Genomic DNA, 25,707 nt, shown 5'->3' with positions numbered 1-25,707 from the left:
CCATGTCTGAGAGTCTTAAGTTAAAAGTCCAATGTGAATGTGAAAGTGTTAAACTAGTTCTTGATCTTTAATTCTATTCCTTAGCTATGCCACTATTTTCTAAAGATTTCAAAGCATATGAACTAACGTCTATGACGCCCATGATTTCATTTTATGTTTACTTCTAATGCTATTCTTCATTGATAGTCTCGCCTTAAAATACTCGTTCCTTCAAGGTGAGACAAAGCGATCACGGTTATTCCATAAGGTAATCGGAGGTCACCGACCTTACATCACTCCGATGGATACATGATTTTCTTTGGGCTCTCCTGCATGCTTACATGACATATGTATATAAGATTTGTATATGTACATGGGGTGGGGGAAGGGATACATGGGGAATGGGAAGGGAAACATGTTTCATTGCCACCTGGTCAGCTGGCTTATCATGCTCGGACGCGGGATATATGGGCGAGCCGGTATTTCGGCGCTATGTAGGCGAGCCGAAATTGTTCGGTGCTATGCTATGACATGATACGCTATGACACGCTATGCTATGACATGATACGCTATGACATAATATACTATGATATGATATGCTACGACATGATATGATACGACACGCTATGAGATGACAGGATATAATATGATAAAACATGACATGATATAAACCCTATTTTCTATGCCTATGAAAAAGGAACGTTTTAAAAAGGGAAAGACAAGCATGCACGGTATCCGGCCTGAAAGGGGCGTTCCTACGTACAGGTCACTTTCTAGCCTCATTATATGTCCTATGACCTCATGATATTGTTAATCATACTCTATGTTCCTGTTTGTATTATCTTTTATGCCTTACATACTCGGTACACTATTCGTACTGACGTCCCTTCTTGTGGACGCTGCGTTTCATGCCGCGCAGGTCAGCAGACAGGCGGGTTTGATTCTTAGGAGCTCTACCAGCGGCATTTGACAGCGCTCCAGTTGTTCCGGAGCTTCAGTCCCTTGGTACTATTTTTGTGTATATACTCGGGCACGGCAGTACTCGGCCCTTTCTATGTATATGTGTACTATGTCTAGAGGCTCGTAGACAGATATGTACAGTTAGATGTGTTGTATTTTGGAATGTTCACGTCGCTGTATAACGTGATAGCAAAGTTTACTAGTCTATGTTTACGATGATGCTACTAACGCTAATGTTCAGCAAAAAAAAATAATATATGGCACAGTTCCTACGGCCCGCTGAGAAGTAAAGGTAAAATGATAGATAAGGGGTGCTCGGTATAAGTATCGGGTACTCGTCACGGCCCCTAGTTGGGTCGTGACATTAAAGACCATTAATTTAAAGGACAAAAATTAAAGACCACCCCCAAATGAAGGGTAATCCGCGCAAAAAAAAAAAGAAGTTTGAGTTGTGGTCAGTTGTCTAGAGTTACTGAGTCAAGGATATTTTCCAAAAAAAAAAAAAAAAAAAAAAAATTCTACAACTGTATCATTTTTTTTGTGCGGATTGGCCTTCTGTTCTTTAAATTTTGCCCCACAAATTACTGGTCTTTAAGTTTTGCCTTGCGCTTAAAAAGCTAGCCGAAAATATCCTGAAATTCTGGATTCGAACTCCCGTTTAGTAAAAAAAAGTTTCGCAAGACAAGACTTTGCAAAAAATTCTGCCTTATGTGGACGGACATAACTAAAAGTCTGCCTTATATGACAGAACTTTTCCATAAGGCGTGGCAGAACTTTTCCTTAACGCATAAATTTTGTCTTATAAGACAAACTTTTAGTTACGCTTTATGGAAAAGTTTTGTTATATGGGGCAGACTTTTAGTTAAGATATAACTAAAAGTTTGTCCTATACGATGAAACTTTTTCTTAAAGTATATATTTTACCTTATAAGATAAACTTTTAATTATGGCTTAATAAAAAAATTTACGTTAGAGGAGACTTTTAGTTAAGGCAGTAAAAAGTTATGCACATAACACACAACTTTTACTTAAAAGCTTAATTAAAAGTTTGCCTACGTAACTAAGCTCGCCGGAAATTGCTGACCGGACCTGAGGCCTTATCATCTCAACCAAAGGATCCATGTTTGCGGTCTCTCCCATATTGTTAATACATCTTTTTAAGTTCAGTTTGGTCAGTTCCATGGAGATAAGCCTCAACACATAAGTTTCATAGCAGAAGCATGCAAGGTGTTCGATTTATTTCCTCTGAGAATTTAGAAATATAATCAACCCCATTTCAGTCCAACAAAAGAGAACAGCTACTCCTAAAACCTTTCTGTAAGCAGGTGACCATTGTGAAAAAGAGAAAGCGCCTCACGAGCGGTTAAAGATTCCCAAAATTAGACCCAATTGCTATGAATGCGCCACTTTCTGCTGGACAAATTCGGCCAAATGGAGAGATTCCTAACCCGAACAATGTCCAATTTACTTACGCTGACTCTTTATCATTAGCACCGAAGAAGACGAGGCTTCAAATCAAACCTCCGGAGATTTATAAAGGCAAATCGGCTGCTTTCTTCACCCCTCAAGAAGAGGAGGAACTAGCCAAAGACTGTCGATTCACAATAATTGGGAAATTCTCTCATGGCAAACCTATTCTCGCTGATATTAGGCGAGATTTCCTCTCAAAGGTACGGTAACCATTGGCCATTACAATCTTAAACACATTTTCCTGGATTTCTCTATTGAAGAAGATTATTTGAACATATATTCTAGAAAAAGTATTTGGTTTCTGGGCTGTTTAATGAGAATGGTTACTTGGACCATAGATTTTAATCCGGAAGAAGAAACGTGGTTAGCCCCTGTATGGATTACTTTGCCAGGCCTCAAATGGCATTATTTTAACTGGGATGCTCTGCTTCGTATTACATCCACTTTTAGTACTCTTCTAAAGATTGACAAAGCTACTGATGCTAAAACTAGACCTAGTTCGGCTAAGGTTATGGTGGAGATTGATTTAGCTGTACAAAGAAGGGATTCTATTTGGGTTGGCCTCAAAGGGGAGAATGGCAAAGAGATAGGAGGTTTCTCGCAGGTGATTGAGTATGAATTTGTGCCGGATTACTGTTTTTCTTGCAAACACCAAGGTCACATTGAAGATGTATGCTTAGCCTATGGGAAGAAAGATCATAACAGGGCATTTGGCACTAATGCTACCCAAAATATTGCTTCTTCTAGCAATAATTCTAGAGCCCGTTTGGATTGGCTTATAAGTTGCTTATAAGTTGCGTATAAGCTGTTTTCAGCTTTTTCGAGTGTTTGGCTGGCCAGCTTAAAGTCATTTTGTGCTTAAAATAAGTTCAAAAAAATAATTGGGCCCATTTGACTTAGCTTATCTAAAGCAGCTTATAAGCTGTAAGCCAAAAAAAATAAGTTAGGCTACCTTAACTTTTTTTTTTTTTTTTTTTTTTTTTTTTTTTTAACTTATAAGCTGCAAACAGCTTATAGGCATAAGCCCATCCAAACAGGCTCCTACTGATGTGTTCAATACTCATAAGGTTGGGTCTAAGGTAATTCTTGGTGATGTAGTTGCTACTGGTAATCTGAATATGAAGAATGTTGGTGTGAACAATTCCAAGCCTGCTGAAATTGCTAAGCCAAAAGATGTTACCTCAATTTCTATGTTTGCTGGAAATTCTGTAAAGAAGGAAGTGAATCAATCAAGTGCTAATATATCTATTACTAATACTAGTTCGCAAGCTCCCCTAGCTGATAACAAGTTGAAGCAACATGAAAACCAACAAAATTTCTATTATCATAAGAATTTCAGGCTCAAGAATTTGTTAAGTAGACAGAGGATACAACAAGGCATAAAGGTTAAGCTGAATAGAAAACTTGTGATGAAGTGGGTTGCAAGGCCACCTAAGGACAACAACCAACAACAGAATCAGGCACAAGCTACTGAGGTTATTCAGGATATTATGCAGAACTATAACGCTGTAATAGTGGATCAGGGAACCACCGATGGTAGTAAAGAGGTTGAGGTTGGTAAGGTGCACTCTGAATTTCATTTTCCAGCAATTAAGCTTGTTTCAACTTCCAATTCTTTTCAGCCTCTTGAAAAGGATATTATGGAAAGGGAGCTAATTTCTTCTGAGGGTATGGTAAAAAATAACACTAACTCAAATATTGCTTCCTCTAACAGTACTTCTGGGGCCAATTTGTTCAAGAAAAGGGTTGGACTTCATTTTTCATCAGCAGATGTTAATACAATTGCCATCACTAAAGATTTTGCTGGAAAGCCTAAGCTTGATAATGATTCTGCCAACAAGATACGGACTGAAATACCTTCTACACTTAACAGTTTTTTTCCCAGTATATCCGGGACTCCACCAAAAAAGGTTCACAATGATGTTTAAGGTATTAACCGTGAAGTTCAATTATGGAGTCCTAGTGTTTTAGTTGATGCTCCACTTCAAATTTGTGCTCCACTTGATGAGAATCCTAATGGGAAGCAAGTCAATAATGAAGACATCAATGAAGATGAAGAGAGTGAATATGATTCTGATTATGCTGAAGAGCAGGAAAGTGACATTGAGGAAGATCTTGATGAAGAGTTTGAAGAATGTGAATCTTCTGATGAAGAGGCTCTTATTAATGCCTTTGCTCCCAAAACTTCATGGAAAGGTGAAAAGATGGAAGATGCAGTGTCTCAACATAGACAGACTTTGATCAACAATGGCAATCTATCTCCAAGATCAGTAAACAGGAATGGCAATGAAATTAACAAAGATTTGATAAAACCAGGCCCTGTTACAAGGGCAATGGTGAAAGCATCTCAAATAGGTGGAACATCCTCTAATAGTCTTAATGATTAGTACAATTGTTTGGAATATTAGAGGAGTAAAGTCTAGAGGGGCTTTTGAAAGATTAAAATTCTTATCCCAAATTCGCAACTCTCATATTATAGCTATTCAGGAACCTTTTGTTGATGCTTGCCATATTGACAAATACAGAAGAGGCTTTGAGGGGTGTAGCTCAAATTGCAATGGTAAGATTTGGATTCTCTGGTCTAGTGAATTTCATGTGGATGTAGCAAAAGATGATGAGCAACAACTTACTATCAAAATGACTAATAAGAATAATGCTGAGGTAATTTGGTTCACTGCTGTATATGCTAAATCCAAGCAACATCAGAGACTTCCCCTTTGGGATAGTCTTAGAAATTGTAACAACTTCATTGATGAACCTTGGTGCGTTTGTGGGGATTTTAATGCTATTATGAGTCCTGATGAAAAGAAAGGGGGAAAACCACACAGAATGGAGAAGAGTTGGGATTTTATTTCTTGTATGAATGATTGTGGTATGGTGGATGCCGGTTATAAGGGCCTCAGGTTCATATGGTGTAATGCTAGAGAAAGAAGCAAGAGAATTTGGAAAAGGTTGGACAGAAGTTTTATTAATCATCACTGGACTGACAACTTTTCCATTATTGACATTGAACATTTAGCAAGCACATGATCTGACCACACTCCTATGATTGTAAAATGCTCTGCCTCAGAACAATCTAAAATCAGGTATTTCAAATTTTTGAATTTCTGGATTGATCAACCGAACTTCAAAGATGCGGTACAAGAAGCATGGAATGAAGAAGTAGAGGGTAACAGTATGAGAAGACTACAACTCAAAATGAAGAACGTGAGTCGCAAGCTTAGCATTTGGTCCAGAAAGCAAATTGGGAATGTGTTTGATAAAGTTAAAGAATGGGAAGCTAAGATGCTGGATCTTGAAACTGATTATATTGACAATGATAATGATGATTTGAGACCTCAAGTTCATAAAGCTCAGGCTGAACATACTAGGTGGTTGAACTGTGAACAATCCATTCTCAGGCAAAGAGCAAATATCAATTGGTTAAAGGATGGAGACTCCAATTCTAAATATTTTCATGCTGTTATTAACGAAAAGAGAAGGAAAGCTACGATTCAGAGGATCCAGTCAGAAAATGGTCTAAGGATCATAGGGGAAGAACAGATTGCTAAAGAGGCCGTTGATTACTTCAGTAAACTTTTCTCTGATGATCAAGAAATTGAACTTCACCACTTAGACTGTATAAATCGAAGAGTTAATCAGGAAGACAACAATATACAATATGCTGGAGGCTATTCCAAATGAAGATGAAATCAGGGATGCTGTGTTTGGACTCAATGCTGACAGCACTCCAGGGCCTGATGGTTTTGGAGGTTCTTTCTATCAAAGTTGTTGGGAAATCATCAAACATGAGCTGATTGAGGCGATTCAACAATTTTTTGGAGGGACAGGTTTGAACTAAATTCTTTACTAGTTCTTGTCTTATTCTCTTGCCTAAAATTGAGAATCCTAACTCTTTTAACGAAATGAGACCTATTAGTCTCAGTAATTGTTCTAACAAGATTATTTCCAAAATCATTAGTTCTAGGCTTAGTAATATTTTGCCTAATATTATTTCTGAGAATCAAACAGGTTTCCTTAAAGGTAGATCTATTACTGAAAATGTTTTACTTGCACAGGAGATTATTCATGATATTAGAAAGAATAATTTTGGAGGTAACACGGTCATTAAATTGGATATGGCTAAGGCTTATGATATGGTTAATTGGAAATTTCTTCTTCATGCTCTTAAGAAATTTGGTTTTTCAGATAAATGGATTGCTATGATTAGAAGATTAATATCTAATGTCTGGTATTCTATTATTATTAATAGGGTGAGAAAAGGATTCTTTTGACTCTACTAGGGGGCTTAAGCAAGGTGATCCTCTATCCCCCTCTTTATTTGTTCTTGGGGCAGAAGTCTTATATATAATGTTGAACCAACTGCCCCACATTCATCCATATAGGGGATTCGGTTTGCCCTATAATGGTCCACACATTACTCACCTTGCATATGCAGATGATGTTATTATTTTTACCTCTGGCGGTAAGAGATCTCTTGAATTGGTTATGCATCAACTTCAAAATTATCAAAAGTGCTCTGGACAAAGGATAAATATCAACAAGAGTTGCTTCCTGGTGGAACCCAAGGCTTCTAACAACATCATTCAGAGAATTAAAGAGGTAACTGGTTACAAACATTCTAACTTTCCCATTACTTATTTGGGTTGTCCTTTATATGTAGGGGTACAGAGAATTGCTTACTATAGTGAGATGATATCCAAATTGGTGAAAAGGACTACAGGATGGCAAGGTAAACTTCTTTTGATTGGGGGCAAAGCTACTTTAATCAGGCATGTCTTGCAATCTCAACCAATTTATCTTTTGTCTGCTTTAGAACCTCCTAAAACTGTTTTGTTGCAACTTGAAAGTTACTTTGCTAATTTCTTTTGGGGTTCTGTTGAGGGTAAAAATAAATATCATTGGAGTTTTTGGGATAACATGTCTTTTCCAAAAGAGGAAGGTGGTCTAGGGTTTAGAAGTATTTTTGATGTTAGTAAGAGTTTAACTATGAAAAGATGGTGAAGGCTTAGAATGTGTAAATCTCTATGGGGTACTTTTGTTTTAGCTAAGTATTGTTCTACTCATCCTGTTGCTTCTACTATTCAACCTACTCATTCCCTTGCTTGGAAACAATTGGTCAAAATTAGAGATCTAGTGGAAGAACTTTTAATTTGGAAAATCAATAAGGGAAATAGTAATTTGTGGTGGGATAACTGGTGTGAAATGGGTGTTGTAGCTCAGATTATTCATAGAAATGATTTTAATTATGCCCAAATTGTCAGTGCCGTTATTACTAATGGGAATTGGGATATAGATCTGTTACAGCTTCCTGAATATCTTACTGAACACATCAACTCCATTGAAATAGGTAATCCGGATCTAATTGATACTCCTATTTGGATGCCTAACAGTAATGGTACTTTTTCTACTGCTTCTGCCCGGAGACATATTAGACAGAAAAATGAGGTTTCTTATTTTTTAAAGAAGATTTGGCATAAGCATTTACCTTTTAAAATGTCCTTAATGTGGAGATTTTTAAAAAGAAACTTTCGTTTTAATGACACTATTGGTACTAGATTTGGAATTGACAGTGATGCCAGGTGTTTTTGTTGCCCTAATGATCAAAGAGATACTATGCACCATACTTTCATTGGTGGGAAAATTGCTGAACAAATGTGGAATTTCTTCGGAAATCCTGTTGGAATTTCTTGGGAGTATATACCTATAAGGTGTATGCTTCAAAAGTGGTGGAATATCAAACCAAAAAACTCACTTCATCAGACTATTCTACAAATTACTCTTGTAGTAATTTGTTGGGAGATATGGAAAGCAAGATGCTCAGTCATATATGGAGGTAACAAATGCTATATACTAAGAGGATTCAATATAAGATTCTTTCTCATCTGAAATGGGTTGTCTCCAAAGCAAAGAGTAATACTGAATGCAGCTCCAGGTGGGAATTTATGTATCAACAGGTTGTGGGTCTTACTCCCAAGATTGAATGTAATGTGGTTAAATGGTTGAAGCCCCCGGAAAATTGGGTGAAGATCAACACGGATGGAAGTAGGGATGCAAATGGAAGAGCTGGAATTGGAGGAATTTGTAGAGATCACAGAGGAAAGATTATCATGGCATTTGCTCGAAGTATTGGAATGGATAATAGTAATATGGCCGAAGCCAAGGCTGCTCTAAATGGCCTGGAATGGTGTTCTCAAAATGGGCATATCAAAGTAATTTTGGAGTGTGACTCTAAGATTGTGGTTGAAATGATCAAAGGTAACTATAATATCCCTCGGCAAATGAAGAACATTATTATTCGTATTCAAAATATCTCAAGTGCTATTACTTGAGAGGTTAGACACTGCTTTAGAGAAGCCAACCAAGTCGTAGATGCTTTAGCTAAATGGAGTATTACAAACGACGAACTGATTATTTTTGTGCAAACGAGTCTCCCATCCACAGCTACTGGATCTTATAGACTAGACCTCGTGCAAATGGAGTCTCTAAGGCATAGGCAGAGAAAGAATATTTTTGTATAAATGCTACTGTTTTTTATGCTGTTACTACTGAATTTTGATGTTGGACTGCTCTAGTAGTGTTGTTTTTCATGCTGCATCTGTTTGTTTCAAAAGCCCCTGATGAAGTTCAGATGGATCCCCAACATATTGATGGAGGATTGATTGGTGATCACTATAGCTATCTCTTCCAAGATGTGTGGAGGTTCTACAATGTATGCAAGTGCAATGGCTAACAAGGTTATTGAAGTTTTTGCACAAGGAACTTGCAGCCTTTGCACCAAGTTGCAACCATTGATTAAGTTGCAGATCTTCAATTTGGTCATAACAATATTTCTCTGGTTTGTAGAAAAAAAAAAAGATATGACAAGTCTTAGGGTCTGTTTGGAAAGTCACCTGGTAATTGGAATTGGTGTAATTACTACCCTAGTAATTACACAGCCTAGTAATTACACAGTATTGTAATTACAATGACCTGTTTGTTTGTCATAATGTAATTACAAGCGTGCTGTTTGGTTGCACAAGTGTAATTACACAGTTAGTTTAATTTTAAAATAAAATTTCACTATAAAAAAATTAAAATTAATATTTAAAATATGTGCCTTTATACATGATATTAAATTAACTATTTAATAACACATTATTTATTGAAAATATGTTAATTAATAATCATATATTTGTAACTAATATTGTAAAAAATAGTTGATATATAATTCAAATTAATAATATTTTTATTTTAATTGATTATAAATACTTTTTGTGTGAGAACATCATGGGATTTGATGTTTGAGAAAAAAAAGGAATATTTATAAATATAATGCCACAATATTATTCAAATGTTTGAAAAATAAACAACAAGCAATGTGAAATAACCCGTCAATAGTATTAAAACAAATAAATTAAAGTAAAAAATATAACCTAAATTCAAAATTCAAAAGAAATTTTTTTAACATAATACTCTTATGTCAAATTCCAACATTACATAAGTAAGTTCCAACGTAACATAAGTAAATACTCCTATAATTCAAAAGAAAGGGAAAATATAAGTCTATAACCACATTCACAACGAAATTATACTTTAATAACGTCACTCATTATATGTCAAGTTTGTTAATGACTCATTCTTTCTAATATTAAGAGATGTAGTTTAAAAAATTAGAATAATAATACTGTTATGCTAAATGAATAAAATTAAAAAAAAAAAAAAAAAACGAGCAATTACATGGAACCACAAGAAGTAAATGTTGAAAATGAGAAGAAAGGAAATGAAATATAAATAATATAAAAAGAAAAATATATTTTAAAAAATAAAAATAATTTAAAAGTAAAAATAATAAAATAAATTAATTAATAGAAATAAAAAAATAAATTAGAAAAGCAAAGAAATTAAAATAAAATAAAAAAGAAATAAACTAAAAAGTAACTTTGTAATTACAGAGTGTAATTACACCCAATTCTCAGCCCCCCCTTGAGAATTGGAGAGTGTAATTACACCCTGTCAATTACACCCAATTCCCACCTAACTGTGTAATTACCTGGTCAAACAAACAGGTCAAACTGTGTAATTACACTAAATTACATCCAATTCCAATTACCTGGGTGGCTTTCCAAACAGGCCCTTAATGTTATTAGTAAGTTATTTTGTGTAGTTGAGACTGTGCATATGCAGGTAATTAATACAGTATTTGTAATGCAACAGAGTCATTTTCTTTGATATACTGAGTTAGGCCATCCCCTGCTCAGGTGTAATTCTAAGTATTGGTATGAAAACCCAGATGCTACTGGGAACTTTAAATAAAAATAAAAAAAGTAAAAGTTTGCCTTATAAGACAAAGTTATGCCCTCTCCGGCAAACTTTTAGTTATGCCTTAAGGCAAAGTCTGTCTCATAAGGCAGAACTTTTTGCAAAGTCTTGCCTTGCGATTTTTTTTTAATTTTTATGACAAAGCCGGAGTTTGAACCCAGAACCTCGGGATATTTTAGGCGAAGGGCAAAAATTAAAGACCAGTAATTTGAGGGGCAAAAACTAAGACCACCCCCAACAAAGGGAAATCGTGCAAATTGCCCCAACTATATTACCTTGTGAAACTAGATGTATGTGGTACCGAAGGGCGAAAGGAAAAATATCTTACAATACATAACTAATGTTTTGCTGACTTTATGACATTTGATAAGTAACTAAAAACTATATCCTAAAAACATTTATATATAATTTAGCAAACACTATAGGGTCGGGATGGGGTGGGATGAAGGGTGCAGGGTGGGGTTGGGACATGGATGATTTGGCGTTCGAGATCGGATGTTGGGGATGGAGAGGAGACAATTAGTGTGGAACATCATTTATATGAAACTTGTATTCTCTAATTCTGTTGGGAAAGTTATTTTTTTTATTTTTAATGCTCTAAATTCCAAGTACCAACTAAGAATAGCTAAGCTTTCATTTATCACGACCCTTGCCCCAAATGAACTAATTGATGATATAGGCCAACAAGAAGTTATTTTTTTCAAATAAAAATAAAAATGCAACTTACTCTTTTGGTACATCTTTCCCAAAAAGGTTTTTTCCATATAAAATTAGTTCCTAGAACGTGTAGACCTTCCAACCATCACTCTACAGTTCTCGACACTTGCAATAGATATGTGGGTTTAGTTAATTAAAATACAGCGAGGCAAGAACGTCATGTATATAACATCAGCTACAACTTTATTAGTAAACAAATCGATAAATTATTTATCTATAAAGGAATCAGCATATCATGATTAAATATTCCTTATGATCTACATATATTATTATTTCCTACTTGGAGGTGCAGCGCACTTCTTTGATCATGATAAATATTATTACAATATAGAAAGGTTAGGAGCTGTGAAGTTCTTGCCTGCTGCTTGCTGTTTATTTCGCTAGCTAATTTCCCTTCTTTCTCCCGTCCACGATGTAATAAAAAGAGAGAAAGATAGCCGATGCCGGGTACTTCTTTGTAATTATTCAGTTAAAAGACCTGCTCTGACTTGATTCGAAACTATAATTATGCAAACAGAAAAAAACTTAATGAATGGCTTGGTCAGTGGCGGAATCAGAAATTTTATTAAGGGGTGTCAAAATATAAAGAAGTAAACACGCGAAAAAGCCAACAAAATAAATTATGTTAATGAAAGCAGAATGTAATTGCATTATCGCAACTGTACTCGACGAGGTTTCATCTCTTGAAATGTTTTTACAATAGCATCATTAGAAATATTAATAAATACATCTTTTTCTACATAAGGAACTAAGCAGCCTCTCAAAAGTCCGTCATTCATCCGATTCCGCAGGTCATTCTTAATAAACTTCATTGCCGAAAACGCTCTTTCAACGGATGCAGTGGCAACTGGTAGAAGCTCTTTCACCCATATCTAATGCCTCTTGAATTCTTTCTTTTTGAGATTCTCGAAATTCATCCATACGCTTAAAAGAAGCTCCCAACACATTCAAAACATTTGAAACTAATAATACAAGTTCCCCCACTTGAATACATTTTTTAGAAATTGAGGATTTGTTTAATCCCTAATTCAATCCACTTTTGTTTTCTAGAATTGGGGATTTGTTTAATCCCTTACTGACTCTTAGTAGTCACGTTTTTATATTAAAAATATAGTCCACGTCGTCATTTCAGCTCAGTTTTTTTTTTTTTTAAAAGGCCAATGACTGAAGTAAAAAAAAATAAGCATGTCGCGAACTGGGATCGAACATGCAACCTTGTTAGCCTGAACCTTTGACACCCCTTAACCACTCGGCTAAACCCTCAACTTATTACAAGAGGTGTCAATAGTAGTACATATATGTATAAAATCAGAATTTCACATATCTATACAAAGTAATTTTCCAGCGAAGGGGTGTCGCTTGACACTCCTCGAGACCAGGTAGCTCCGCCCCTGGGCTTAGTGATATACGTCCCAAGAAAAAAAAATAGAACGAGGAGGAAAGCCTCCTATCTTCCGCATATCTTGCTCATCCAACAATTATATTTGTATACGGTAAAAACCGGATGTGAGTCGAACCGGTGAAACGAGAAACCGGAGGGATCAAGAACATACGTGAAGACCTTCGTTCTGAACCAGAGGAACGCTTGTCCTGAGCTAATCGGGGGGACCATTTGGTCCGGTTCCTTCATCACCGAGTTGCTCGAGGTCGTTACCCCGAGTATCCGTGTCGTTGCGTTGCACACAAGCCACGCGTCAGTAGCGTCCCGCCATGGTCAACAACCAACCATGCGTGTGTCAGACTGTACAGCCAACCTAATCCCACCAAATCCGTTCAGAGTTGTCCTTATTATTATTATTTTAATGAATTGTATTGTAGGAGACCCATAGAGGCAACACTATAAATAAAGCTCATCCCTCTCCTTGATGGGGGTTGGCTTCTTTATTTTTCCTAGAGAACTTGTAATAGCAAAACATATATACAATTTCTCTCTCTCTAAGATCTGATTCGGTTCATAGCGATCATTTGCATTTTTATTGTATCTCTTCAAATAAGTGTTGCATGTCATTTAAAAAGCATTAATACTCTTCATCAATCGTTATTGCTACATAACGTCCATACACACTACTCCCTACGGTACATATTAAGTTTCAAGCACATATCCTATACCCACTTACAAATTCAATTGATTATCCAAAACCGGAGTAAACAGTTTGGCGCCCACAGTGGGGCTAGGATAATAGTGGTCTTTGGTCTTGACTTCTATCATATTCATCAAAATCAAAAGCATCTCCTGCCCGTCTCTGCGAAAACGGACTAAATGGCCGGCATCGAACAATCTGGCCATGTTAACAACACCGAGATTGTGGCGGAAAATGAAGGCAACAGACTACAGGGATTGCCAAATCCCGCTGACCCGAACCTCGTCGATTCGAGGGAAGGACTCAACCGGCAAAATACCGTTGACCAGGAGAATGCCGCCCTACCGGCCACTGATCCTCTAAATACTCACAATTCCGTTACATTGTCTCGGGCCCAGGGTCGGAGAGAGCCGGATGCACCAAACGACAATGTTAACTTACGTTTAATTTTCGAAATGTTACAGGAACAAAGAGCGGCAATCGCCGAGCAAGGAATCGCAATTGCCCGGTTGCAGAGCGGAAAATGTGAGGCAGAGCCGGAGAAGGCAAAGGGTGTTGCCGAAACTGGAAGAAATGAGGCACGAATGGTTGAGAGCGACGGCTCCGGAGCCGGATCTTCTACCGAGGTTCTAAATATGCTCGAAACTTTGGAAAATTCTCGGGTGGATCATATCCTGGGGGCTCCGCCTTTACTGAAGGGGCTGAATTCGAAAAGGTACATCCAAAGGCCTTTTCCTCCGAGCGCAGACCCGAAACTGATCCCAAAGAGGTTCAAAATGCCTGATATACAGAAATATGACGGCACAACGGACCCGCACGAGCACGTGACCTCATACACTTGTGCTATAAAAGGCAATGATATGGAGGAAGATGAGATTGAGTCAGTGTTGTTGAAAAAATTTAGGGAGACTCCGTCAAAGGGAGCGTTAACGTGGTATGACCACCTGCCCGAGCATTCGATCACTTCTTTCGAAATGCTCGTTGATGCCTTCGTAAAGGCTCATGCCGGTGCCAAAAAGGTACAGGCCCGCAAGGCCGATATCTTCCGAATAACCCAAAGGGATGATGAGTTACTGCGTGAGTTCGTCAACCGGTTCCATAGGGAACGGATGGAACTCCCGCCGGTTCCGGAAGAATGGGCCGCGCAAGCTTTCACAAAGGGGCTCAACGTGCTAAGTTCAACTGCTTCGTTCAAATTAAAAGAAAATTTGTTGGAATACGAGGCTGTGACATGGGCCGATGTCCATAATCGGTATGAATCGAAGATTCGGGTGGAGGATGATCAGTTCGAGCTCCCCTCAATCCCGGTAAAAATGGATAGAAGTTTTGAGAAACCATGGAAGGGTTATGAAACAAAGGCCGAATCGTCGAAAGAAAGGTTTCGACCATACTCCCATTCAGAGAGACAAAATTTTAGGTCGGAAAAGTCAAGGGAGAGCCCAAGCCGTTTCTCAGGTCGGGGTAGCAAGCGGGTCGAGCGCCCGTCAAACAGCCGGGGGCTCTCGTTCAGGAGCGATACCGGAAGTTCTGCCGATAATAAGGGTCCACCAAAGATTTCGGAGTACAATTTCAACGTTAGTACTTCGGGCCTCGTCTCGGCCATCGGCCGCGTCCCGTATGTAAGATGGATGAAACCTCTAAGGTCAGATCCGGGCCAGCGGGATCCGAGCATGGTGACCCATGGCCATAGAACCGAGGATTGTCGCCAGTTGAGAAAAGAGGTAGCCCGGTTATTGAAAAATGGTCATCTCCGAGATCTGCTGAGCGAGCGAGCCAAAAGCCATTACAAGGAAAGGGAAGCTCATTGAAGGGCCGAGCTGGTCAAACCCCAGCATACAATCAACATGATAGTTGGGGGTATTGACGCCCCTCGGGGGCCGGTAATGAAACGGACAAAGGTTTCTATTATTTGTGAAAAGCGCATCCGAGATCACTCAGCCGGGGGCTCTATTTTCTTCAACGACGAAGACGCAGAAGGCATCATTCAACCGCACAATGATGCATTGGTAATTTCTGTACTTATCTTTAAAACTAAGGTTAAGCGTATTTTGATTGACCCAGGTAGCTCGGCCAACATCATCCGATGGAGAGTGGTCGAACAGCTAGGACTGCTCGATCAGATCGTACCGATAGCCCGGGTACTCAGCGGGTTCAATATGGCGAGAGAAACCACGAAAAGGGAGATCTCATTGCCCGTGAACGTGGATGGCACCATTCAACAAACGGTGTTCTATGTGATCGAAGGGGACATGAAATATAATGCATTATTGGGCAGACCCTAGATACATAGCATGAAGGGGTGAAAACCATCCGAGGTGAGCAGCCCGCAGCAAGGGAAATGTTCACGGTAGAGGAAGCGGTGCCTCGGCCCAAGGAGCCGGCTCAGGAGGAAAAGGATGTAACCGGAGGGGAGGTCCCCCAATAGCAATCAAAGTATACCAGGTCGGATCCAGTGCATGAAGAGGATGATTTCGAGGTACCCAGATCATTCGTCATGCCGGACGACTCGGATGCAACCGAGTCAACTATAGAGGAGCTGGAGCAGATCATCCTGTTCGAGTACCTACCGGACAGAAAGGTATACCTGGGCACGGGGCTTACCCCGGAGCTCAGGCGCAAATTAATTGAGTTTCTTCGAGCTAACGCCGATTTCTTTGCATGGTCGCATATAGATATGACAGGTATATCACCGGAAATAGCAACTCACAAGCTCAGATTGGACGGTAAGTTTTCCCCGGTGAAGCAAAAAAAAAGGCCCATGGAGGAGGCAAAGCACGCCTTCGTGAAAGACGAGGTAACAAAGCTTTTAAAAATATGTTCTATCCGGGAGGTGAAGTACCCGGATTGGCTTGCTAACGTGGTAGTAGTGCCCAAAAAAGGTAATAAATTTCGAATGTGTGTCGATTATAAGGATTTAAACAAAGCATGCCCGAAGGACTCCTTTTCGTTGCCTCACATCGATAGAATGATCGATGCGACGGCCGGACACGAGATGTTAAGTTTTCTCGATGCTTACTCCGGGTATAACCAAATTCGAATGTATCCAGACGATCAAGAGAAAACATCCTTCATCACCCGATATGGGACCTACTGTTATAACGTCATGCCTTTCAGACTAAAAAATGCCGGTGCAACTTACCAACGCATAGTTAATGGAATGTTCGAAGAACAAATAGGGAAAACGATAGAAGTTTATGTTGACGATATGGTTGTTAAGTCCCTGGAAACAGAGGACCATTTAAAGCATTTGCAGGAAACCTTTGATGTGCTCCGCAAATACAACATGAATCTCAACCCGGAAAAATGTGCCTTCGGAGTAAGGTCCGGTAAATTTCTGGGTTTCATGGTGTCGAACCGGGGAATTGAAATCAATCCGGACAAGATCAAGGCCATCGAGGTTGTGAACAACATAAAAGGGGTACAGAGGCTCACCGGAAGAATAGCGGCGCTGAGTCGCTTCATATCGAGGTCCTCGGACAAGAGTCACCGTTTCTTCTCTTTGCTTAGGAAGAAGAGCGATTTCGTTTGGACACCGGAGTGCCAAGAAGCTCTACGAGAATTGAAGAGATACTTGTCTAGCCCCCCGTTGCTGCACACACCGAAGGTGGACGAGCCGCTTTTCCTCTACCTAGCTGTCTCCAAAGTGGCAATAAGTGGCGTTTTGGTCCGAGAAGAATCAGGTACGCAATTCCCTATCTATTACGTAAGTAGAACTTTGGGGGATGTGGAGACCCGCTACCCCCATTTGAAAAAATTGGCATTAGCACTGGTAAGCGCTTCCAGAAAGCTCAAGCCTTATTTCCAATGCCACCCAATATGGGTAGTGACCACTTACCCTTTGAAAAACATCATGCATAAACCGGAGTTGTCAGGAAGATTAACAAAATGGGCTGTAGAAATTAGCGGTTACGATATCGAGTATAGAACTCGAACGACCATCAAATCCCAAATCTTGGCAGATTTTGTGGCAGATTTTACCCCGGCTATGGTCCCCGAGGTTGAAAGAGAACTTCTGCTGACCTCGGGAAAGGCCACGGGCATTTGGTCTCTACACACGGACGGGGCCTCGAACCTTAAAGTTTCTGGGCTAGGGATTGTCCTTAGGACCCCGGCCGGGGACTTCATTCGACAGTCCATTAGAACTGCTAAATTGACTAACAATGAAGCCGAGTATGAGGCTATGATTGTAGGTTTGGAATTGGCTCGAAGTATGGGAGCCGAAATGATCGAGGCAAAGTGCGATTCGCTTTTGGTCGCAAACCAGGTGAACGACGTATTCGAAGTCAAGGACGAACGGATGCAGAGGTACCTCGAAAAAACCCAAGTGGTGCTTCATCGGTTTAAAGAATGGACCATGCAGCACATATCGAGGGAGCAGAACAGCGAGGCCGATGCATTAGCAAATTTGGGGTCCTCGGTCGAGGGGGAGGAAATCAACCCCGGGGCAACGGTGCACTTATCAAACACAGCCATAGAAAACGGACACGCTGAGATATACACAATGGGCTTAACTTGGGATTGGCGCAACAAGTACATTGACTACTTGCGTGATGGTAAGCTCCCAAATGACCCGAAGGAATCACGGTCACTACGGACCAAGGCTGCCCGCTTTTGCTTGGTAGACGACCATTTGTACCGACGCTCTTTCCTCAGTTCCCTGGCTAAGTGTTTGGGCCCCGGTGAAACGGAATATGTGATGAGGGAGGTACACGAAGGAACTTGTGGCAACCACTCCGGTGCATAAGCTCTGGTCCGAAAGATTATCAGGGACGGTTATTACTGGAACCGGATGGACGAAGACTCGAAAGGTTTTGTCCGAAAATGTGACGGGTGTCAGAAACATGCTCTGATGATTCACCAGCCCGGGGAGCTGCTCCATTCGGTGGTCTCACCTTGGCCATTTATGAAGTGGGGAATGGACATCGTGGGTCCGTTACCCTGGGCACCAGGTAAGGCTCGTTTCATTTTGTTTATGACTGACTATTTCTCTAAATGGGTGGAAGCGTAGGCCTTTGAAAAAATCAGAGAGAAGGAAGTCATTGACTTTATTTGGGATCACATCATCTGTCGTTTCGGCGTCCCCGCCGAGATAACTTGTGATGACGGCCCTCAGTTCGTGGGTGCTAAGGTCGCCAATTTCCTCGAGGGATTGAAAATCAAGAAAATTGTATCGACCCCATATCACGCGTGTGCAAACGGACAGGCGGAATCCACCAACAAGACGATAATCCAAAATCTAAGGAAAAGACTCGAAGTATCAAAGCACCATTGGAGAGAAATATTGCCGGAGGTGCTGTGGGCTTACAGAACCATGTCCAAATCGACCACTGGGGAGACCCCATTCTCATTGGTTTACGGGGCTGAAGCCCTTATCGCTGTGGAGGTTGGCGAACCGACCCTCCGGTTCAGATATACCACCGAGGAATCAAACGAGGAGGCCATGGCCGTGAAGCTCGACCTCACAGATGAGCTACGCGAGAACGCGTTAGCCCGTATAGCGGCCCAGAAACAGAGAATGGAAAGATACTACAATCGAAGAGCCAACTTTTGACATTTTCAAGTCGGGGACTTGGTGCTTCGAAAAGTTACCTTGCACACCAAGAATCCCAACGAAGGGAAGCTGGGTCCGAACTGGGAAGGCCCGTATAAGGTAACCGGGATAACGGGCAAAGGGTCGTACCAGTTGGAGTCCATGGACGGGCAACGGCAGCATAATAACTGGAATGTGGCTCATCTGAAAAGATACTACTGCTAAGGTATGGGCTCCCCGTGTTCTCTTATTAACCTTTCTCTTTTGTAGAGAATCAAGAACGGGATAAAACTAGAGTTTAGGCCTGAAAACACGTGTTGCACTCTTTTCCTTAGTACGATTTTATCCCAAAATGGGTTTTCCGACAAGGTTTTTAATGAGGCAACAAGTACAACGTGTTACTCGACAAAGATAAAAAACCAGCGCCCGGAAATCCGAGGTCACATTGGGGACTTAATAGCACTCACCCGACCTTGCAGCTCGGATAAGTGCTAGGGGAATACTATGCCCGCATCAAAGATGACCTCGGTCAGAGAAGACGGAGAAATTCAACACTTGCTACGACAAAACAAAGGCCCGGCCATCGGCCATGACTTTCGATGTAAGGACCGAACAATCATAATGAATCGTGTCCTATATAGTATTTGCCACGGCAAAACAAAGGCCCGGCCATCGGCCATGACCTTCGATGTAAGGACCAAACGATCATAATGAATCGTGTCCCACTTAGTATTTGCTACGGCAAAAAGAAGGAATTAAAATTCTCATATGTGCAAACATTTTGCAAACACAAAGTTATCAAAAGTTGGGATGACAAAACCACGGGTGTCTTTCTGTTAAACGGACTTTACCCCGATAATAACCGCCATATTTCGGCACTGCCTCATTCACATACCCTATACCGGGTACTGTGGTCGAAGTTCCACAAAGGCAACAAGGTCACAATGATCCGAGCCAAAATTTGATAAACTCCCCCAAGCGGGAACCGCTACGTCAAAAATTGTGCCAAGGCCGAAAAAATACCGACCCTAAAGGAAATGCCAATCGTAATTTGGAGACATCTAAACTTATGAAGCATCGGATAAGTCCTACGGGCACGGTGAACTAACGACTACGAGTCGACTTGTCCTAAAAACGGACCAAGGATTATGGCAAAAATAATGGCAAACATTCAAACGATGAAACAAGAAAGATGCAATTTTCATTTATACAAGGGATATTTTTACATAAAAAACAAAAGTCCCACAAAGGCAAAAAATAAAGAAATAAAAGCCAAATACAGGCCCCATGTTATCCGGCGTGACTGGAGGCGGAGTGTTCGGACTCAGTCCGCTCGGAGTCATCTGATTCAGACCCGAGAGCACGGTTGGCCTCTTCCTTGATCCCTTTGGCTTCGAGTATCAGGGCCGGAAGATCCTCAAAACCGTGCTCAGCTTACTCGAGGGTAATCCTCCGAGACTTCCACTTCTCATATTCGGCAACAATGGCAGTATGAGCTTCAGTGGCCTCCACATTCTGCAAAGCCTCCTCCAAATCGGCCTCGGCCTTGGCCAGCTTTGCAGCCAGATCACCCCGGCTCTCTTCAAGGGCATCTTGCCTTTGAGTGGCCGCTTCGAGCTCGGCCTTGAGAGCATCATTGGCATTAACCGCCTCCGCAAGCTCGGTTTTCAGGTCCTCATACATCTGGGCCCTTTTCTCGGCTTTCTCCTCGAACGTCCTCATGCGCTCTTTGTACAGGGCAGTCTCGGATTCGAGCAGCCAGTTCTTCTCGACCAAGCCTGTAGCATCAGCCTTCACCGTATCCAGCTCCCCCCGGAGTTGAGAAACAGTGATCTCGAGCTCATCTAGCCTCGAGAAAAATCGAACATTCTCCCGGTTAAGGCCGACCTTCTCAGCTTCGAGGCTCCGATTGTATTCGGTCATGGCGACCAGTTCACTCCTCAGCTGACGGTTCTCGGCCTTCGCTGCATCAAGCTCGGGCTGAAGATTGGAAAGAGCCATTGCTCGGTTCAACTCCTCCTCCTTCTCCCGAAGAAGGTGGAGATACTTCTCCGTTTCCCGGCCTTGAGCATCCAATTGGCCCCTAAGATCATCCATCTCTTGCTGGGAGCGGACGAAGGCCTCGTTTACAAGCACCACACTCTGTAAAAGAGGGCAAGTTAAAAAAAAAAAAAAACTTGAATGGGACAAGGTTAAAACCCTCAGTAAAGGTAAGCATAAACGACTTAAAATCCTACCCGGTTGCCCGCGTGCATGCCCTTGTTAATGAGGCATTTCCAGGTGACCCCGGTCATTTTCGCTTGTCCAAATTTGAGACAAGAGGCCTCAAATAGCTCGCTTCGCCCACCGGGCGAGAAAGGAAGCTGCAGTCCTCGGGGACGGTGACCATGACCGACTTTGTCCTCCTCGATTCCACGCTTGGCGCTGGGAAAATACGCACCAAACCGTCCCTGGCCCCAGATTCGGAGGATCGGCTGGCCGACCTCGTGGCCCGAGGGATGGGCAGATGCCCGAATCCCGCAGCTTCACCGGTAGCAGGAGGGGTGCCCGAGAATATATCATCGAAATCATTAGGCCACGGAACTAGGGTAGATGAGCTTGGAATAGCTTCAATATCTTCGGTAAAGATCAAGGGCTCCACAGTTGCAGCAGGCTCGTGCTCGGGGATCGGATGGGCATCTACGGGGACTTCGGCCTCCGGCTCCGGCCCAGTCCTTTGTTCGGCTTCAGCAGCAGCTGTCTCCTGGGGCCTCTTTGTCCTTTGCAGGGGAGTATCTTCCGAAGAAGTTTCACCTGAAATGTCAACAAAGTCAATCGATCGAAGAGGAGCTAGGGAAAGAATTTCTTCCGCACCTGGATATGGAGCAGGAACCAAGAGACCTTCGCCAACAGAAGGTAGGGGTGGAACGGAGACAGCCTCCTCCGGTATTGGAGCCACGGAAGGGGTTGCGCCGACCCTCCAAATGACGATATCGGGCTCTATTTCGTCCCTCGAGGACCGAGCGACACTCCTCGCCTTCTTTTTAGGCTTCTGCCCCTTTTCGGAGGGTCTCTTCCTCTTTGCAGCATCGGCAAGAATACGAGACGAGCCCGCTGTGTCAAACTCGGGTGCCAATGCTGTGGGCGCACCCCCAAATTCCGATCTTGGATCCACCGAGCCCTTTGGCAGACCTGAAAATTGAAGAAGTTAGCGCAAGTTGGAGGGGGCGACGGCTACAGATAACAAGAGATGTGATAGACTCGGGTAAAAACAAAATACTACCGTGGTTTTGCGCGACCCATCGGCCGCGTGAAAGGTGAGTCCATGTCCGATTGTCATGGTCATACTGGCTGAGGAGTGTCGTGACCCATTCATTAAGATTGCGGACTACCGGAGGAACGTATCCGTTGGCTAACCAAAATAAGAAAAGTGGTGAGAGAATGAGGCCGAAGAAAGACAAAACATACAAAGGCAATAGCTCGAAGTTCAGGCTTACGCTTGTTGTTCCACTCTTCAGGGAATTGCATGTAATCTTCCGGGATGATGTCCGAGGTCCGTACCCGGACGAACCGCTCCAGCCAGCCTCGGTCTCTGTCCTCGTCCATCTTCGAGAAAAAGGGGTTCCGGCTGCGTTTGGTCAATTTTATTACGCCGCCCCGGAATACCCTCGGGGAATATAGGTGTCACGACCCAACCCCGTAGGCCGTGACTAGTGCCCGAGTTGAGCACCCAAACGTACCTATCCATATCGAATCACATACAAATAGCATATACGACCATAAATACTATATGCCGTCTCAAACTGTATCAAACTGTTGGAAACGCATTTCAACACAACCATATGCGTATATATATATATATATATATCAAAAGCCGGCAAAGCTATCAAATGGCACAACGGCCCCAAAACATATACAAAGTGCACGCCGACAAGGCTGCCATAACCACAACATATACAAAATGCACGCCGACGAGGCTGCCATAACGAGTAGGATCATACAAACACATCTGAACAGAAGTAGGCACACACTCCCACAAATACATCTACAGACCTCTAATCAGACCAACAGAAACATATGGCGGGACAGGGCCCCGCCGTACCCCTGAACAAATATATACATACACAGCGAGCGAATATATACCAAAATATATGCTCTGAAATAAGAAGAGCACTGCAAACAGCAGAAGAGGGTGTCCTAAACTGGTGGGTCACCAAACTGTGCGTCTGTACCTGCGGGCATGAAACGCAGCCCCCGAAGAAAGGGGGTCAGTACGAAATATGTACTGAGTATGCAAAACAGAAGATACAAAAACAAATCTGAGGCATAAGCGAAATAGTAGTACAGAGAGTAAGTACAAATCCGACATATCAAAATGTTTACTTTAAAAATATGTAAGTCATGCATAGGGTACAGAAGAATATGGTCGCCCGCTCGTCGATGGCGCCATAACACAGCATAACACCGGAAGGTTTCAAATCTCCGTATCCCCGTCACATATCATAACACAACATAGCGCCATACACAGCATAACACCATACACAGCATAACACCAAATATAAGTGGAACCCGACCCTCTAGCGAGTAGCTCGGTGAACCATAAACACAGCATAACTCCGGAGTATATCAAAGTGCGCACGACAACAGAACCGGCCCGGGACTCGGCGAAAGGGATAACAGAATGCACGAGTAGAGTCGTGAGTAGTCATATGCATAAAATCATTATCATGAACTCAAACATAAGTAAAATGATCATACTTGAAAATCGAAATAATAGTCATAACGAAGTCTTTCAAAAGTTCCCGAATTACATAAAGGAAAGTCGCGGGACCCACGGACGGGTATTGACCCGAGTCGGGCCCGCCTATGGAAAACATACTCATTATACATCATGCAAACTCCTATAAGAATATTGGAGCAATCCGAGCCTTTATGCAAAAGATATGGCATTCAAAAATTACGAAATTCTTTAAAGTGAAACCTTTCTATGCAAAGTTCGGAAAGCGATTATTTCAAAGACATAATGGTTCATATTTCATCAAATCATACATAAGAGTGCCAAGGAATGTATAAGGATCATAACATGCTCGGATTTCGAATCTTAGAATTTTCCTCAAGGCTTATAATCTAGCCTATTGAAAACTAAGGCATGCCAAAAGAAAGAAGGATTGGGCTTTACATACCTCGTACACACTCCAAGATAGCCGATCTAAAGTTAATCCCAATCTACGCCTCGGGCTCCCCAAGGTCTACAAATATGCCAACGAATATCCAATATTAAACGTAGGCACTTAAGCAATTTATTTCAAACTAGCACTAAATTCTACAGAAAATTCGGCAGCATTTCCCCTGTAAATAGGCCAACCCGAGAATTTAACTCGTCCAAAATCAACAACAACAACAACAACAACCAACCAACCTAGCAACTCCAATAACCAATCCGAAAGACAATATTACATTAATACTCTATTTTTCATCATTCAACAACATTCATAATAATTAACTCGACGGCTTACATTCAAGCCACATTATCGCACCATACATTCAATTACCAACCCGAATCTTTACCAACAATATTCAAAGACATTCTAAACAATTCACATAACATTTCCAACGACCCAATAATTTTTCCCACTTTGGCCGAAAACAGTCCCCAAAACCGAGAGCAGCCCCTATGCCACACTTCTCAATTTCAATTCATGATTTGTATCAACAATCCACAATATAACGATATAATTCTCATAAATATACACATTTCATCAAACACACAATAAGCCTCAAATCAGCCCATACAATTACAACATCATTCTTGAATCATCAAACACTCAATTCCAAACTAGAATTCATAACGACGACAACTAAAACGCTAAGCGATATTAATGCGATCTTCAACATACATTGGGGGCTATATACGGCCACACTACACACATATACATATATCGATGATTTTTATTCTCTTCTCCACTCTACAACAATCAAACATGCTACAAGAATTTATTCATCAACTCAATTACACAACACCCATTTACACGCCCACTCCTACCATACACGGCTCAACTTCCACATGCCATATTTCATGATTTTCATCCATATCAACATACTACAACATGAATAAAATATTCACAACACATAAAAAAAGATCAAAACTTACCTTTCTTCTTCAATTCCACAATGGGTTAGGGTTTGCGATCTCTTAAACGAATGACTTGATCGCTCCAACAATGCTTCCACGCTACTTAGAGACCTCAAAATAGTGGGTTTATACCAAAGAAATTTTTTTAGAGAGGTTAGAAATGATCTTGATTTTCCATGGTCCTAGCCGAGAGTTGGAGGGAGTATTGCTCTCCAAAGTCTTGATATTTTCTAAGTGTTGAAGTGTGGAATGAAAGAAAGATGACTTGGTCTTCATCTTTTTAAGTCTATATGTGGTGTCCAAGTGTTCATGGCCCACACATGTAGTGGACCAATTAAAATTGGCCACACAAATGTGTGGGACCATTTAATGGACCACACGGCTACAAGGCCCCTTGTGGGCAAGATTTTTAATTCCAATTTTTATGAATTGGGTCCCAATTTTCCCTAAGTGTTCAATGTCAACAATTTCATATACAACTTATGTCTCACAATAAAATCGAAAGTCAAAAGTCCCGACTTCAAATCCCGGAATAGTCTTGGCCCTAAATTATCATA

At 41.2% G+C, this 25,707-nt stretch overlaps 2 protein-coding genes across 5 annotated transcripts; one reads left to right on the top strand and one right to left on the bottom strand.

Annotated features, from left to right (window-relative positions):
- The first annotated feature begins 1,956 nt into the window (after positions 1-1,956).
- Positions 1,957-9,084, top strand: LOC132645067 (uncharacterized). Of its 4 annotated transcripts, XM_060361836.1 has the most exons (3): positions 1,961-6,239; positions 6,848-7,141; positions 7,968-9,084. In XM_060361836.1, the coding sequence occupies exons 1-3, from the start codon at positions 6,071-6,073 to the stop codon at positions 8,117-8,119; spliced, it is 615 nt and encodes a 204-aa protein (XP_060217819.1). In that variant the 5' UTR covers positions 1,961-6,070; the 3' UTR covers positions 8,120-9,084. The 4 variants fall into 4 exon arrangements, 3 of the variants coding, with proteins under 3 accessions (XP_060217819.1, XP_060217818.1, XP_060217817.1); XR_009583984.1 differs by having other exon boundaries at positions 1,957-6,239; positions 6,662-9,084; XM_060361835.1 differs by having other exon boundaries at positions 6,848-9,084.
- An 11,388-nt stretch (positions 9,085-20,472) lies between these two features.
- On the bottom strand, positions 20,473-21,039 carry LOC132644265 (uncharacterized). Its single transcript, XM_060360851.1, has one exon. The coding sequence runs from the start codon at positions 21,037-21,039 to the stop codon at positions 20,473-20,475; it is 567 nt and encodes a 188-aa protein (XP_060216834.1).
- Between the last annotated feature and the right edge of the window lie 4,668 nt (positions 21,040-25,707).

Source organism: Lycium barbarum, chromosome 6 (assembly GCF_019175385.1).
Source record: "Lycium barbarum isolate Lr01 chromosome 6, ASM1917538v2, whole genome shotgun sequence".
Taxonomy (NCBI): Eukaryota; Viridiplantae; Streptophyta; class Magnoliopsida; order Solanales; family Solanaceae; genus Lycium; species Lycium barbarum.
This window is presented reverse-complemented; position numbering and strand designations above follow the sequence as displayed.

What these genes read in the sequence shown, in the direction of transcription:
- LOC132644265 (XM_060360851.1), bottom strand. Translation starts at nt 21,039, where the DNA reads ATGGCTCTTTCCAATCTTCAGCCCGAGCTTGATGCAGCGAAGGCCGAG.
- LOC132645067 (XM_060361834.1), top strand. Translation starts at nt 3,528, where the DNA reads ATGAAGAATGTTGGTGTGAACAATTCCAAGCCTGCTGAAATTGCTAAG.